This window comes from Xenopus tropicalis, chromosome 4 (genome assembly GCF_000004195.4).
Source record: "Xenopus tropicalis strain Nigerian chromosome 4, UCB_Xtro_10.0, whole genome shotgun sequence".
Lineage (NCBI taxonomy): Eukaryota > Metazoa > Chordata > Amphibia > Anura > Pipidae > Xenopus > Xenopus tropicalis.
Window position 1 is genome coordinate 148,154,866 of NC_030680.2, and position 13,647 is coordinate 148,168,512.

Sequence of the window (13,647 nt, forward strand, 5' to 3'; positions counted from 1 at the left end):
CCATACTCACTGTCACTGCCCCCCCCCATACTCACTGTCACTGCCCCCCCCATACTCAAGGTGAGGCCTTACCAGGGACCTATAAAGAGGCAAAATTATGTTCTCATCCCTTGAGTCAATGCCCCTTTTATACAAGACAGCACTTTATTTGCTTTAGTAGCCACAGAATGACACTGCCTGGAATTAGACAACTTGTTATCAACAAAAACCCCCAGATCCTTCTCCATTAAGGATCCCCCCAACTCACTCCCATTCAGTAGATAGTTTGTGTTTATATTATTTCTACCAAAGGGCAGAACTTTGCACTTATCAACATTGAACCTCATTTCCCAGTTTGCTGCCCAGTTTTCCAATTTAGTCAAATCGCTCTGCAAAGCGGCACATCCTGCATGGAACTTATAGTTTTGCACAATTTAGTAGCAAAAATAGAAACAGTACTGTCTATGCCCCCCTCCAGGTCATTAATAAACAAGTTAAAAAGCAAAGGACCAAGGACTGACCCCTGCGGTACCCACTAACCACACTGGCCCAATTAGCGGATGTTCCATTTCCCCCCACTCTGTGTACTCTATCCTTCAGCCAGTTCTCTATCCAATTACAAATATTATGTTCTAGGCCAATATTCCTCAGTTTTACCATTTACTTGTACTATGCGGTACTGTATCAAATGCTTTTTAGCAAAGTCTAAGTAGATCACATCCACTGTCATCCCAGAGTCTAGGTTCCTGCTCACCTCCTCATAAAAGGCGACTAAATTAGTCTGGCAAGATCTGTTAGGTATAAAACCATGCTGGCACAACCTCATAGGGTTCTGATGTGCAATGTGTGAAATACTGGATGTCGGCAATGTGTTCCATTCCTTGTCAGTTGGAATCAATGTCCATTCTGATGGCCTCAGCTCTCCCTCATCTGCAGCACAATATTGCCCACCGGCGGTTACATTTGCAGTATATTCGGAACTTTTTCACCCTGCCAAGCTCTGACATGGAGCAGTAATAGGTGCAGCCCCACAGCTGGAGTCGGAGCAGATGGCTTTCAGCTGTGCGATGCATTTTGGCTGCGAGTCCCCGAGTCCCTGAGCCAATATACAGTGTTAACCTGCTGGATCCATTACTCAGCGTGGGCACCGGGGGGTTCTGTTACTCCTACAGCCCGGCTTGTGTTACCTCTCCCAACACGTTTGTGATTTATTGGCTGTTCCTATGAACTGGTGTCTGTACAAAGTGCTGGCTACCTCTAATGATATTAATGTTATTTCATGTATTTTATTTGTAAACTTCACTGGCTTCTGTTTGCTTTCAGCTCCTGGGATGCCCCATGTACCAACGGGCTTCCTTTAGTATTAACCCCGCGTATAAATATTTATACCATGGCCTCCTAGGAAGTTAGTCTTGTGCTGATTGAAGCCCCCGGGGATAATTGGGAGCCAGAGGTCATGTCTATTTATACATTGCCGTTAAGTCCCTGGTTTAGAGTGTCACATTCTGTGGTTGTGCGGTGACAGATTTACAGGTTTTGCCACTTAGTGCCAGGCATTTGCTGGCAGGGAGGGAGGCCTTGGTTATACAGATCCCTTGTGCTTGGGGGCAGATGTTTGCAGAGATGGCAGTGGTTATTAATAGATGCCCCCGGTGCTGTCAGGGTATTGGGTATCCTCACGCTGGGGCAGGGCTTCCCTAGAGAGAGCAGGTGTGGGCTCCGGGAGTCGCTGGCCGCGTGGCTCATTCGGAGCATTTTAGTAACGTGGATTCAGCAGCCAGATATTTCCCCTGCCGAGTGACAGGAGGGACACATGGACTGGCACAGGGGGGAAATGAATGGAAATGGCACTGCCCAACCCTCCTGGCACCTATTAACTCTTTCATAACACAATAAGGCCAAAGAATACAGGGCAAAACCAATATCCTGAAGCTGCTGTTTAAATACAGCTGTACACCCTCCAGCTGTTGGACAGTCTGCTTGGGAGTTGTAGTTCAAAAAGAACTGAAGAACTGGGCTACTTTGCCCTACTTTATTTGCTTTAATGTAAGTCCAACTACTGTTTGGTTTCAGCTCTTAGTCAGTTTCTCATGTAACGGCATATGGGCCATCAGCTTAAATCACAAATCTGGAACAGCATCTCCGGTAATAGTCTCCTGGCAATGACTACTGTCCACTTCTGTGCCCGCAGGTTATTACAATGGAGTGATGGGTTAATGAGAAGGGAGAAGGAGAGATGGGCGACCCAGAGGGGAGAAGGAGCGATGGGTGACCGAGAGGGGAGAAGGAGCGATGGGCGACCCAGAGGGGAGGAGGAGCGATGGGTGACCCAGAGGGGAGAAGGAGCGATGGGCGACCCAGAGGGGAGGAGGAGCGATGGGTGACCCAGAGGGGAGAAGGAGCGATGGGTGACCGAGAGGGGAGAAGGAGCGATGGGCGACCCAGAGGGGAGGAGGAGCGATGGGTGACCCAGAGGGGAGAAGGAGCAATGGGCGACCCAGAGGGGAGAAGGAGCGATGGGTGACCCAGAGGGGAGAAGGAGCAATGGGCGACCCAGAGGGGAGAAGGAGCGATGGGTGACCCAGAGGGGAGAAGGAGCGATGGGCGACCCAGAGGGGAGAAGGAGCGATGGGTGACCCAGAGGGGAGAAGGAGCGATGGGCGACCCAGAGGGGAGAAGGAGCGATGGGCGACCCAGAGGGGAGAAGGAGCGATGGGTGACCGAGAGGGGAGAAGGAGCGATGGGCGACCCAGAGGGGAGGAGGAGCGATGGGTGACCCAGAGGGGAGAAGGAGCGATGGGCGACCCAGAGGGGAGAAGGAGCGATGGGTGACCCAGAGGGGAGAAGGAGCGATGGGCGACCCAGAGGGGAGAAGGAGCGATGGGTGACCCAGAGGGGAGAAGGAGCGATGGGCGACCCAGGGGGGAGGAGGAGCGATGGGCGACCCAGGGGGGAGGAGGAGCGATGGGCGACCCAGGGGGGAGGAGGAGCGATGGGCGACCCAGAGGGGAGGAGGAGCGATGGGCGACCCAGAGGGGAGGAGGAGCGATGGGCGACCCAGAGGGGAGGAGGAGCCATGGGCGACCCAGAGGGGAGGAGGAGCCATGGGCGACCCAGAGGGGAGGAGGAGCGATGGGCGACCCAGGGGGGAGGAGGAGCGATGGGCGACCCAGAGGGGAGGAGGAGCGATGGGTGACCCAGAGGGGAGGAGGAGCGATGGGTGACCCAGAGGGGAGGAGGAGCGATGGGTGACCCAGAGGGGAGGAGGAGCCATGGGTAACCCAGAGGGGAGGAGGAGCGATGGGTGACCCAGAGGGGAGGAGGAGCGATGGGTGACCCAGAGGGGAGGAGGAGCGATGGGTGACCCAGAGGGGAGGAGGAGTGATGGGTGACAGGACACCTGTTTGTATTTATTCCCTGGGGAGACACACTCCCTTTAGGGCTCATTCAGTTCTGCTGACACATGTTGCTCTCAGGGAATATTTAGGGTCTGTTCCAGGTTACAAATCCCATTAGAGTGAGAATTTCTCTTACGTAGATTGGTTGAGATTTACTTGGCAGGCCTCATGCACCGCAGAAATTCCTTGTGGCCCTAAGCCTGGGCCCTTACAGAGACACTTGTGTCATGTGACAGTCTCTTAGAGTGACTGCAGGGTTCCCTAATGGCTGCAGTGGTTCTTCAGCCACATTTCAGGCAGTGTTACTATGGTACTGATGTTCTGTGTCTTTAAGCTGATTCGCTCCCTGAGACGGGGCGTCGCTGGGCAGCCAGTAACCCACGTGCCTCTCTACAGTATGGGGGGGGTATCACTGGGGGGGCCACGTGCTGCAGATTTGGGTCAGCACAGTTCTCAGTTACTGCTGAAGCCTCGGCACACTTCTGTAAGCCAATGTCCTACAAGATCTTCTCTGTGCAAGAAATATGTATATATACGTTATATTCAACTAAATTATATATGGGCCGGTTTCCTGTTTTTGATTGGCTAGATATGAAATTATTCCTTCACTTTTCATGCAGTTATAGGAATTAATCGGCAGTGGGTTGGAGGCTGACCCTTTACACACATATACAGATTGCAGCCAGCAAGTTTTCACATTTTGTCTCACCATGTCCAGACACCATTTTTAAGTGTTAAATTCTGCCTCTAGGTGGTGCTATAGTGCATAGACTTGCCAGCAAAACCCAATAGAAAACTCCATAGACCATGCACCACTGGTGGGGAATTTTAGTAACATGTGAATGTGGAAAAGGGACTTGGCTGTATCTATCTATCTATTCTCTATCATCTATCCTCTATCTATCTATCTATCATCTGTCATCTGTCTATCCCTCTATCTATCTATGCTCTATCTATCTATCTATCTATCTATCTATCTATCTATCTATCCTCTATCTATCCTCTGTCTATCTATCTATCTATCCTCTATCTATCCTCTATCTATCTATCTATCTATCCTCTATCTATCTATCTATCTATCTATCTATCTATCTATCTATCTATCCTCTATCTATCCTCTGTCTATCTATCTATCTATCCTCTATCTATCCTCTATCTATCTATCTATCTATCCTCTATCTATCCTCTATCTATTCTCTATCATCTATCCTCTGTCTATCTATCTATCTATCCTCTATCTATCCTCTATCTATCTATCTATCTATCTATCTATTCTCTATCTATCTATCCTCTATCTATCCTCTATCTATTCTCTATCATCTATCCTCTATCTATTCTCTATCATCTATCCTCTATCTATCCGTGTGTGTGTGTGTGTGTGTGTATATATATATATATATATATACATATATATATAGTATACAGGGAGGAGCACACCCTATACAAGTCCAAATGCCCTTGGTGCAGGTCAAAAAACAAAAATATAGTAGAAAGAGTGCCGCACACACAGGGACTTGATACAAAAGAAAAAGTGGTTTTATTGAAAAAATTCCAACGTTTCGAGCACAATCTGTGCTCTTCCTCAGGGACAAAAAAAAAAAATAAGAAAAAAATAGTAGACATGTATGTACATAGGTACAATAAGAGCCCCAAGCATCGTATGCACCAAATCCTAGGGCCTTTTTGGGGCAATTTACCCAGATAATTACATTCCCATTGCCTCAGTAGAAAGCCGAGCGGCATTAGCTTGTGATTCCATATAATTGGGGCTTTTCCCTTTCTTTCTCATTCTCCGTGTTGGTGCAGTTAGGGTTCCTGCGTAACTACAGGCAAAGTCGGGGAGTTCTATTCCCCATGTGAATCGGTCACTGTGTCCCATTGTGGCGCTGCTTTGTTATAAATAGCTGCATTACCAGGCGTGCAGCCTACCCCTGCCTGTAGCCCCGTGGGACTGGCTCGGGCCCTCCTCCCGCTGTTAATAAGGGCATGGAATGTGAGATGAACCAGATCCCCCTGCCGACACTCACTAGATCCTTTCCTCTATTTGGCAGACAAACTGATCGACCAACACCTGATCCGAGGCGACCAGGAGCGGCAGCGCTTGAAAGGTAAATGGGCTTCTCTGCCCAAAATCCTTTTCTTATCTGCCCCATATTCATATAGTGCAGGCAAGTAACTGCCTCCCTGAGAAATAACCTCCGTCTCTTAATGTCTGTAACTTTCCAGGGTTCCTGCAGTCTTTAAATTGTTTATTTAAAGGGCATATAAACCCAAAGATACTTTGAAAATGTTATTCTAAGCAACTAATATACATTAATCAATATTGAAAGCAGTATTTGTCCGTCCCTTTCTGCAGTGCTAGTTCTGTCTCTTGAAACAATGTAGCAGAATCAGCCGTGAATGCTTCTTTACAGGTTACATTGCTGCTACCTTGTCAGAACCACCAGGGCATTACTAATAACGTAGAACCAAAGAAGATGTGTAATATATGTATATTGGGAAACAGCACAGAATTAGTTTCACTGTGCCAAGGGATGTCTTTCCTACAACTTCTTTCAGCTCTTTGTGGCTGCTGGGAGTTGTAGTTCTGCTATAAGCTCTTTTGGGCAGGGCTCTCTTCCCCTCCTGTATCGGTTACTGATTGCTTTATATGTTACTCCTTGTAGATTGTAAGCTCTTTTGGGCAGGGCTCCCTTCCCCTCCTGTATCGGTTACTGATTGCTTTATATGTTACTCCTTGTAGAGTGTAAGCTCTTTTGGGCAGGGCTCTCTTCCCCTCCTGTATCGGTTATTGATTGCTTTATATGTTACTCCTTGTAGAGTGTAAGCTCTTTGGGGCAGGGCTCCCTTCCCCTCCTGTATCGGTTATTGATTGCTGTATATGTTACTCCTTGTAGAGTGTAAGCTCTTTGGGGCAGGGCTCCCTTCCCCTCCTGTATCGGTTATTGGTTGCTTTATATGTTACTCCTTGTAGAGTGTAAGCTCTTTTGGGCAGGGCTCCCTTCCCCTCCTGTATCGGTTACTGATTGCTTTATATGTTACTCCTTGTAGAGTGTAAGCTCTTTTGGGTAGGGCTCTCTTCCCCTCTTGTATCGGTTATTGGTTGCTTTATATGTTACTCCTTGTAGATTGTAAGCTCTTTTGGGCAGGGCCCTCTTCCCCTCTTGTATCGGTTACTGATTGCTTTATATGTTACTCCTTGTAGAGTGTAAGCTCTTTGGGGCAGGGCTCCCTTCCCCTCCTGTATCGGTTACTGATTGCTTTATATGTTACTCCTTGTAGAGTGTAAGCTCTTTTGGGCAGGGCTCCCTTCCTGTATGTTACTCTGTATGCCCAATGTATGAAACCCACCTATTGTACAGCGCTGCGGGATATGTTGGTGCTTTATAAATAAATGTTAATAATAATAATAATAATAATAATGCTTCCAAATGTAATGGTGCTCATCCCTTTTAAACGCTGGACATAACCAGACCCTCTAATGTAAGGGTGTTGGCATTAAAGGGTTAATCCTTTCCCAATGCCGGCTGCTTGTGGGATTTGGGGGATTGTGGCCGTGGCCAACTCCTCCTCAGCATAGGCCCGTTCCAAAGGGGTCTGGGCATCTGTCATTTTGCCCATACATGGTCCTGCTAGAGCAGAGCTTGTGTGCGGAACCGATAAGATTAGAAAATGATTCTTGTGCCCCGGCCAAGACCCAGGGAGGGGTGCAGTCAGGCAGTAGGTTGGGGGTAGGTTCCACCAGTTATATACATACCATAAACAGTAGGGGGAGGCCTTGCCTCTCATGGGAAATGTCCATACAATGTACATTTTTTTTAATCCCCTTACTCAGCCATAGTGTTAATTGTAGCAATTTGGGGAGTTTCTACTGTGGAACCAAATTTTATGTGGGTGGGGTTTTAACTTACATTGGCACTGTATTTATCTGCTGTGGGTTCTGGGGTATTATACATGGAATTGGCACTGTATTTATCCTGCTGTGGGTTCTGGGGTATTATACATGGAATTGGCACTGTATTTATCCCGCTGTGGGTTCTGGGGTATTATACATGGAATTGGCACTGTATTTATCCTGCTGTGGGTTCTGGGGTATTATACATGGAATTGGCACTGTATTTATCCTGCTGTGTGTTCTGGGGTATTATACATGGAATTGGCACTGTATTTATCTGCTGTGGGTTCTGGGGTATTATACATGGAATTGGCACTGTATTTATCTGCTGTGGGTTCTGGGGTATTATACATGGAATTGGCACTGTATTTATCCTGCTGTGGGTTCTGGGGTATTATACATGGAATTGGCACTGTATTTATCCCGCTGTGGGTTCTGGGGTATTGTACATGGAATTGGCACTGTATTTATCCTGCTGTGGGTTCTGGGGTATTATACATGGAATTGGCACTGTATTTATCCCGCTGTGGGTTCTGGGGTATTATACATGGAATTGGCACTGTATTTATCCCGCTGTGGGTTCTGGGGTATTATACATGGAATTGGCACTGTATTTATCCCGCTGTGGTTCTGGGGTATTATACATGGAATTGGCACTGTATTTATCCCGCTGTGGGTTCTGGGGTATTATACATGGAATTGGCACTGTATTTATCCCGCTGTGGGTTCTGGGGTATTATACATGGAATTGGCACTGTATTTATCTGCTGTGGGTTCTGGGGTATTATACATGGAATTGGCACTGTATTTATCGCTGTGGGTTCTGGGGTATTATACATGGAATTGGCACTGTATTTATCCCGCTGTGGGTTCTGGGGTATTATACATGGAATTGCACTGTATTTATCCCGCTGTGGGTTCTGGGGTATTATACATGGAATTGGCACTGTATTTATCCCGCTGTGGGTTCTGGGGTATTATACATGGAATTGGCACTGTATTATCCCGCTGTGGGTTCTGGGTATTATACATGGAATTGGCACTGTATTTATCCCGCTGTGGGTTCTGGGGTATTATACATGGAATTGGCACTGTATTTATCCCGCTGTGGTTCTGGGGTAACATGGAATTGGCACTGTATTTATCTGCTGTGGGTTCTGGGTATTATACATGGAATTGGCACTGTATTTATCCTGCTGTGGGTTCTGGGGTATTATACATGGAATTGGCACTGTATTTATCCCGCTGTGGGTTCTGGGGTATTATACATGGAATTGGCACTGTATTTATCCCGCTGTGGGTTCTGGGGTATTATACATGGAATTGGCACTGTATTTATCTGCTGTGGGTTCTGGGGTATTATACATGGAATTGGCACTGTATTTATCCTGCTGTGGGTTCTGGGGTATTATACATGGAATTGGCACTGTATTTATCCCGCTGTGGGTTCTGGGGTATTATACATGGAATTGGCACTGTATTTATCCCGCTGTGGGTTCTGGGGTATTATACATGGAATTGGCACTGTATTTATCCCGCTGTGGGTTCTGGGGTATTATACATGGAATTGGCACTGTATTTATCCCGCTGTGGGTTCTGGGGTATTATACATGGAATTGGCACTGTATTTATCCTGCTGTGGGTTCTGGGGTATTATACATGGAATTGGCACTGTATTTATCCTGCTGTGGGTTCTGGGGTATTATACATGGAATTGGCACTGTATTTATCCTGCTGTGGGTTCTGGGGTATATACATGGAATTGGCACTGTATTTATCTGCTGTGGGTTCTGGGGTATTATACATGGAATTGGCACTGTATTTATCCCGCTGTAGGTTCTGGGGTATTATACATGGAATTGGCACTGTATTTATCCCTGCTGTGGGTTCTGGGTATTATACATGGAATTGGCACTGTATTTATCCCGCTGTGGGTTCTGGGGTATTATACATGGAATTGGCACTGTATTTATCCTGCTGTGGGTTCAAGGGTATTATACATGGAATTGGCACTGTATTTATCCTGCTGTGGGTTCAAGGGTATTATACATGGAATTGGCACTGTATTTATCCTGCTGTGGGTTCTGGGGTATTATACATGGAATTGGCACTGTATTTATCCTGCTGTAGGTTCTGGGGTATTATACATGGAATTGGCACTGTATTTATCCTGCTGTGGGTTCTGGGGTATTATACATGGAATTGGCACTGTATTTATCCTGCTGTGGGTTCTGGGGTATTATACATGGAATTGGCACTGTATTTATCCTGCTGTGGGTTCTGGGGTATTATACATGGAATTGGCACTGTATTTATCCTGCTGTGGGTCTGGGGTATTATACATGGAATTGGCACTGTATTTATCCTGCTGTGGGTTCTGGGGTATTATACATGGAATTGGCACTGTATTTATCTGCTGTGGGTTCTGGGTATTATACATGGAATTGGCACTGTATTTATCTGCTGTGGGTTCTGGGGTATTATACATGGAATTGGCACTGTATTTATCCTGCTGTCTGTCTGGGTTTCTGGATGGCCTGTTATCCTGGTTGGGTATTATACATGGAATTGGCACTGTATTTATCCTGCTGTCTGTTCTGGGGTATTATACATGGAATTGGCACTGTATTTATCTGCTGTCTGTTCTGGGGTATTATACATGGAATTGGCACTGTATTTATCTGCTGTGGGTTCTGGGTATTATACATGGAATTGGCACTGTATTTATCCTGCTGTGGGTTCTGGGGTATTATACATGGAATTGGCACTGTATTTATCTGCTGTGGGTTCTGGGGTATTATACATGGAATTGGCACTGTATTTATCCTGCTGTGGGTTCTGGGGTATTATACATGGAATTGGCACTGTATTTATCTGCTGTGGGTTCTGGGGTATTATACATGGAATTGGCACTGTATTTATCCTGCTGTCTGTTCTGGGTATTATACATGGAATTGGCACTGTATTTATCTGCTGTGGGTTCTGGGGTATTATACATGGAATTGGCACTGTATTTATCCTGCTGTGGGTTCTGGGGTATTATACATGGAATTGGCACTGTATTTATTCCTGCTGTGGGTTCTGGGGTATTATACATGGAATTGGCACTGTATTTATCCTGCTGTGTGTTCTGGGGTATTATACATGGAATTGGCACTGTATTTATCTGCTGTGGGTTCTGGGTATAATACATGGATTGGCACTATATCTGCTGTGGGTTCTGGGGTATTATACATGGAATTGGCACTATATCTGCTGTGGGTTCTGGGGTATTATACATGGAATTGGCACTATATCTGCTGTGGGTTCTGGGGTATTATACATGGAATTGGCACTGTATTTATCATGCTGTGGGTTCTGGGGTATTATACATGGAATTGGCACTGTATTTATCCCGCTGTGGGTTCTGGGGTATTATACATGGAATTGGCACTGTATTTATCCTGCTGTGGGTTCTGGGGTATTATACATGGAACTGGCACTGTATTTATCCTGCTGTGGGTTCTGGGGTATTATACATGGAATTGGCACTGTATTTATCCTGCTGTGGGTTCTGGGGTATTATACATGGAATTGGCACTGTATTTATCCCGCTGTGGGTTCTGGGGTATTATACATGGAATTGGCACTGTATTTATCCCGCTGTGGGTTCTGGGGTATTATACATGGAATTGGCACAGTATTTATCCTGCTGTGGGTTCTGGGGTATTATACATGGAATTGGCACAGTATTTATCCTGCTGTGGGTTCTGGGGTATTATACATGGAATTGGCACAGTATTTATCCTGCTGTGGGTTCTGGGGTATTATACATGGAATTGGCACAGTATTTATCCTGCTGTGGGTTCTGGGGTATTATACATGGAATTGGCACTGTATTTATCTGCTGTGGGTTCTGGGGTATTATACATGGAATTGGCACTGTATTTATCCTGCTGTGGGTTCTGGGGTATTATACATGGAATTGGCACTGTATTTATCCTGCTGTCTGTTCTGGGGTATTATACATGGAATTGGCACTGTATTTATCTGCTGTCTGTTCTGGGGTATTATACATGGAATTGGCACTGTATTTATCTGCTGTGGGTTCTGGGGTATTATACATGGAATTGGCACTGTATTTATCCTGCTGTGGGTTCTGGGGTATTATACATGGAATTGGCACTGTATTTATCCTGCTGTCTGTTCTGGGGTATTATACATGGAATTGGCACTGTATTTATCTGCTGTGGGTTCTGGGGTATTATACATGGAATTGGCACTGTATTTATCCTGCTGTGGGTTCTGGGGTATTATACATGGAATTGGCACTGTATTTATCCTGCTGTGGGTTCTGGGGTATTATACATGGAATTGGCACTGTATTTATCCTGCTGTGTGTTCTGGGGTATTATACATGGAATTGGCACTGTATTTATCTGCTGTGGGTTCTGGGGTATAATACATGGAATTGGCACTATATCTGCTGTGGGTTCTGGGGTATTATACATGGAATTGGCACTATATCTGCTGTGGGTTCTGGGGTATTATACATGGAATTGGCACTATATCTGCTGTGGGTTCTGGGGTATTATACATGGAATTGGCACTATATCTGCTGTGGGTTCTGGGGTATTATACATGGAATTGGCACTGTATTTATCATGCTGTGGGTTCTGGGGTATTATACATGGAATTGGCACTGTATTTATCCCGCTGTGGGTTCTGGGGTATTATACATGGAATTGGCACTGTATTTATCCTGCTGTGGGTTCTGGGGTATTATACATGGAACTGGCACTGTATTTATCCTGCTGTGGGTTCTGGGGTATTATACATGGAATTGGCACTGTATTTATCTGCTGTGGGTTCTGGGGTATTATACATGGAATTGGCACTGTATTTATCCCGCTGTGGGTTCTGGGGTATTATACATGGAATTGGCACTGTATTTATCCCGCTGTGGGTTCTGGGGTATTATACATGGAATTGGCGCTGTATTTATCCCGCTGTGGGTTCTGGGGTATTATACATGGAATTGGCACTGTATTTATCCTGCTGTGGGTTCTGGGGTATTATACTCGGGTACTATGAACTATAGACGTGTATGTATCTCGAATGTATTCTGCAATCAGTTATGTTCATCCTGTTAGTAGCTAAGGTTGAAGAAAGGCTCCAGTTTAACCCTTTATTCTAATTATTATGTAGTGTGTTTTTACCCCCCCTGTTCTGCCTGCGACAGGGATGGGTGGGAGAGAACAGTTTTCTTTATTTTTCCCCAAAAATCACAAACTGTTTGTAGTGTGTGCAGACAGACCCATTGCGCTCGGTACGTTCCGTTCTGCTGTTCTAGACACGAGCAAGTCCCGTCGGGACAATGAGACCCTATTTGGGAAAGAATGCCGATAATAGCCGACTAATCTCCCAAGTGTTACGTATCAGATGTAGAATGCGTGTTAGTGCATTCCCTGACAGTTAATAAGAGCGCAGCATGAGTCGGCATCCCTTAATACATCCTGGCGAGAGTCGCAACTCGGCACTTTGCGCTGTCACGTTGCGTATTTACAGTGTATTCCGCCTGTGCGTGTAGGCGTGTATGTGGCACTGCTATTGGGCGAGAGCAAAGCAGCAATATGGGCCCTGTGTAAGGCTGGTCGGTTTGTACATTAGCTTTGGAAATCAGTTGTTACCAGGGGGCCCCTACAACAATATTGGGGTTCTGTCGGCAGTATGTAGGGGGCCAGCTATATCAAAGAATAGATATTCTGCCCTTTCCCATGTTCCAAAGGGTGACAGAATGGAACACAAACCTTACAATAACGTTCTATAAGAATATGCATTAACAGACTTCAGGAGAAATAGTGTTTAATTAGAGTGCAATTAGAGTGCAAGCTCCTTTGCTGAAGGGGAACTATCATGGATGGAAACATTTAGTATAAGCTTTGTTGTACTGAAAATAAATTTCTTACATATAATCAATTAAACATTCTGTGCTGTTTTTGAAATAATAAAGTCGCACTTTATTTCCCCCCTCTCTGCATCTGTCTCTCTTCTTTCTGTCTTCATGCAGTCAGGTGGCAGATTCTGATTGACAGATATAAAATCCTGTCTCTCTACATGCAGGACTTGTGCCAAAGTCTGTTGTTTTGTTAGATTTTGTTTGTGCTGGAGTCAGTTATTTGAGTGATTGTATTGATCTGCTGTGGGTTCTGGGGTATTATACGTGGAATTGGCACTGTATTTATCCTGCTGTGGGTTCTGGGGTATTATACATGGAATTGGCACTGTATTTATCCTGCTGTGGGTTCTGGGGTATTATACATGGAATTGACTCTGTATTTATCCTGCTGTGGGTTCTGGGGTATTATACATGGAACTGGCACTGTATTTATCCTG

General features: G+C 45.7%; 1 protein-coding gene across 7 annotated transcripts in view; it reads left to right on the plus strand.

The window, feature by feature from the left end:
* The window catches only part of slmap (sarcolemma associated protein), a 100,072-nt gene that overhangs the window by 68,994 nt on the left and 17,431 nt on the right, over positions 1 to 13,647 (plus strand). For 5 of the 7 annotated variants that reach the window (XM_031899794.1, XM_031899796.1, XM_031899797.1 and 2 more), the window contains 1 exon segment: positions 5,429 to 5,485. The exons of the other annotated variants lie outside the window; for them this stretch is intronic. In XM_031899794.1, coding sequence (XP_031755654.1) covers positions 5,429 to 5,485 — 57 coding nt within the window. 7 annotated transcript variants of the gene reach the window in all.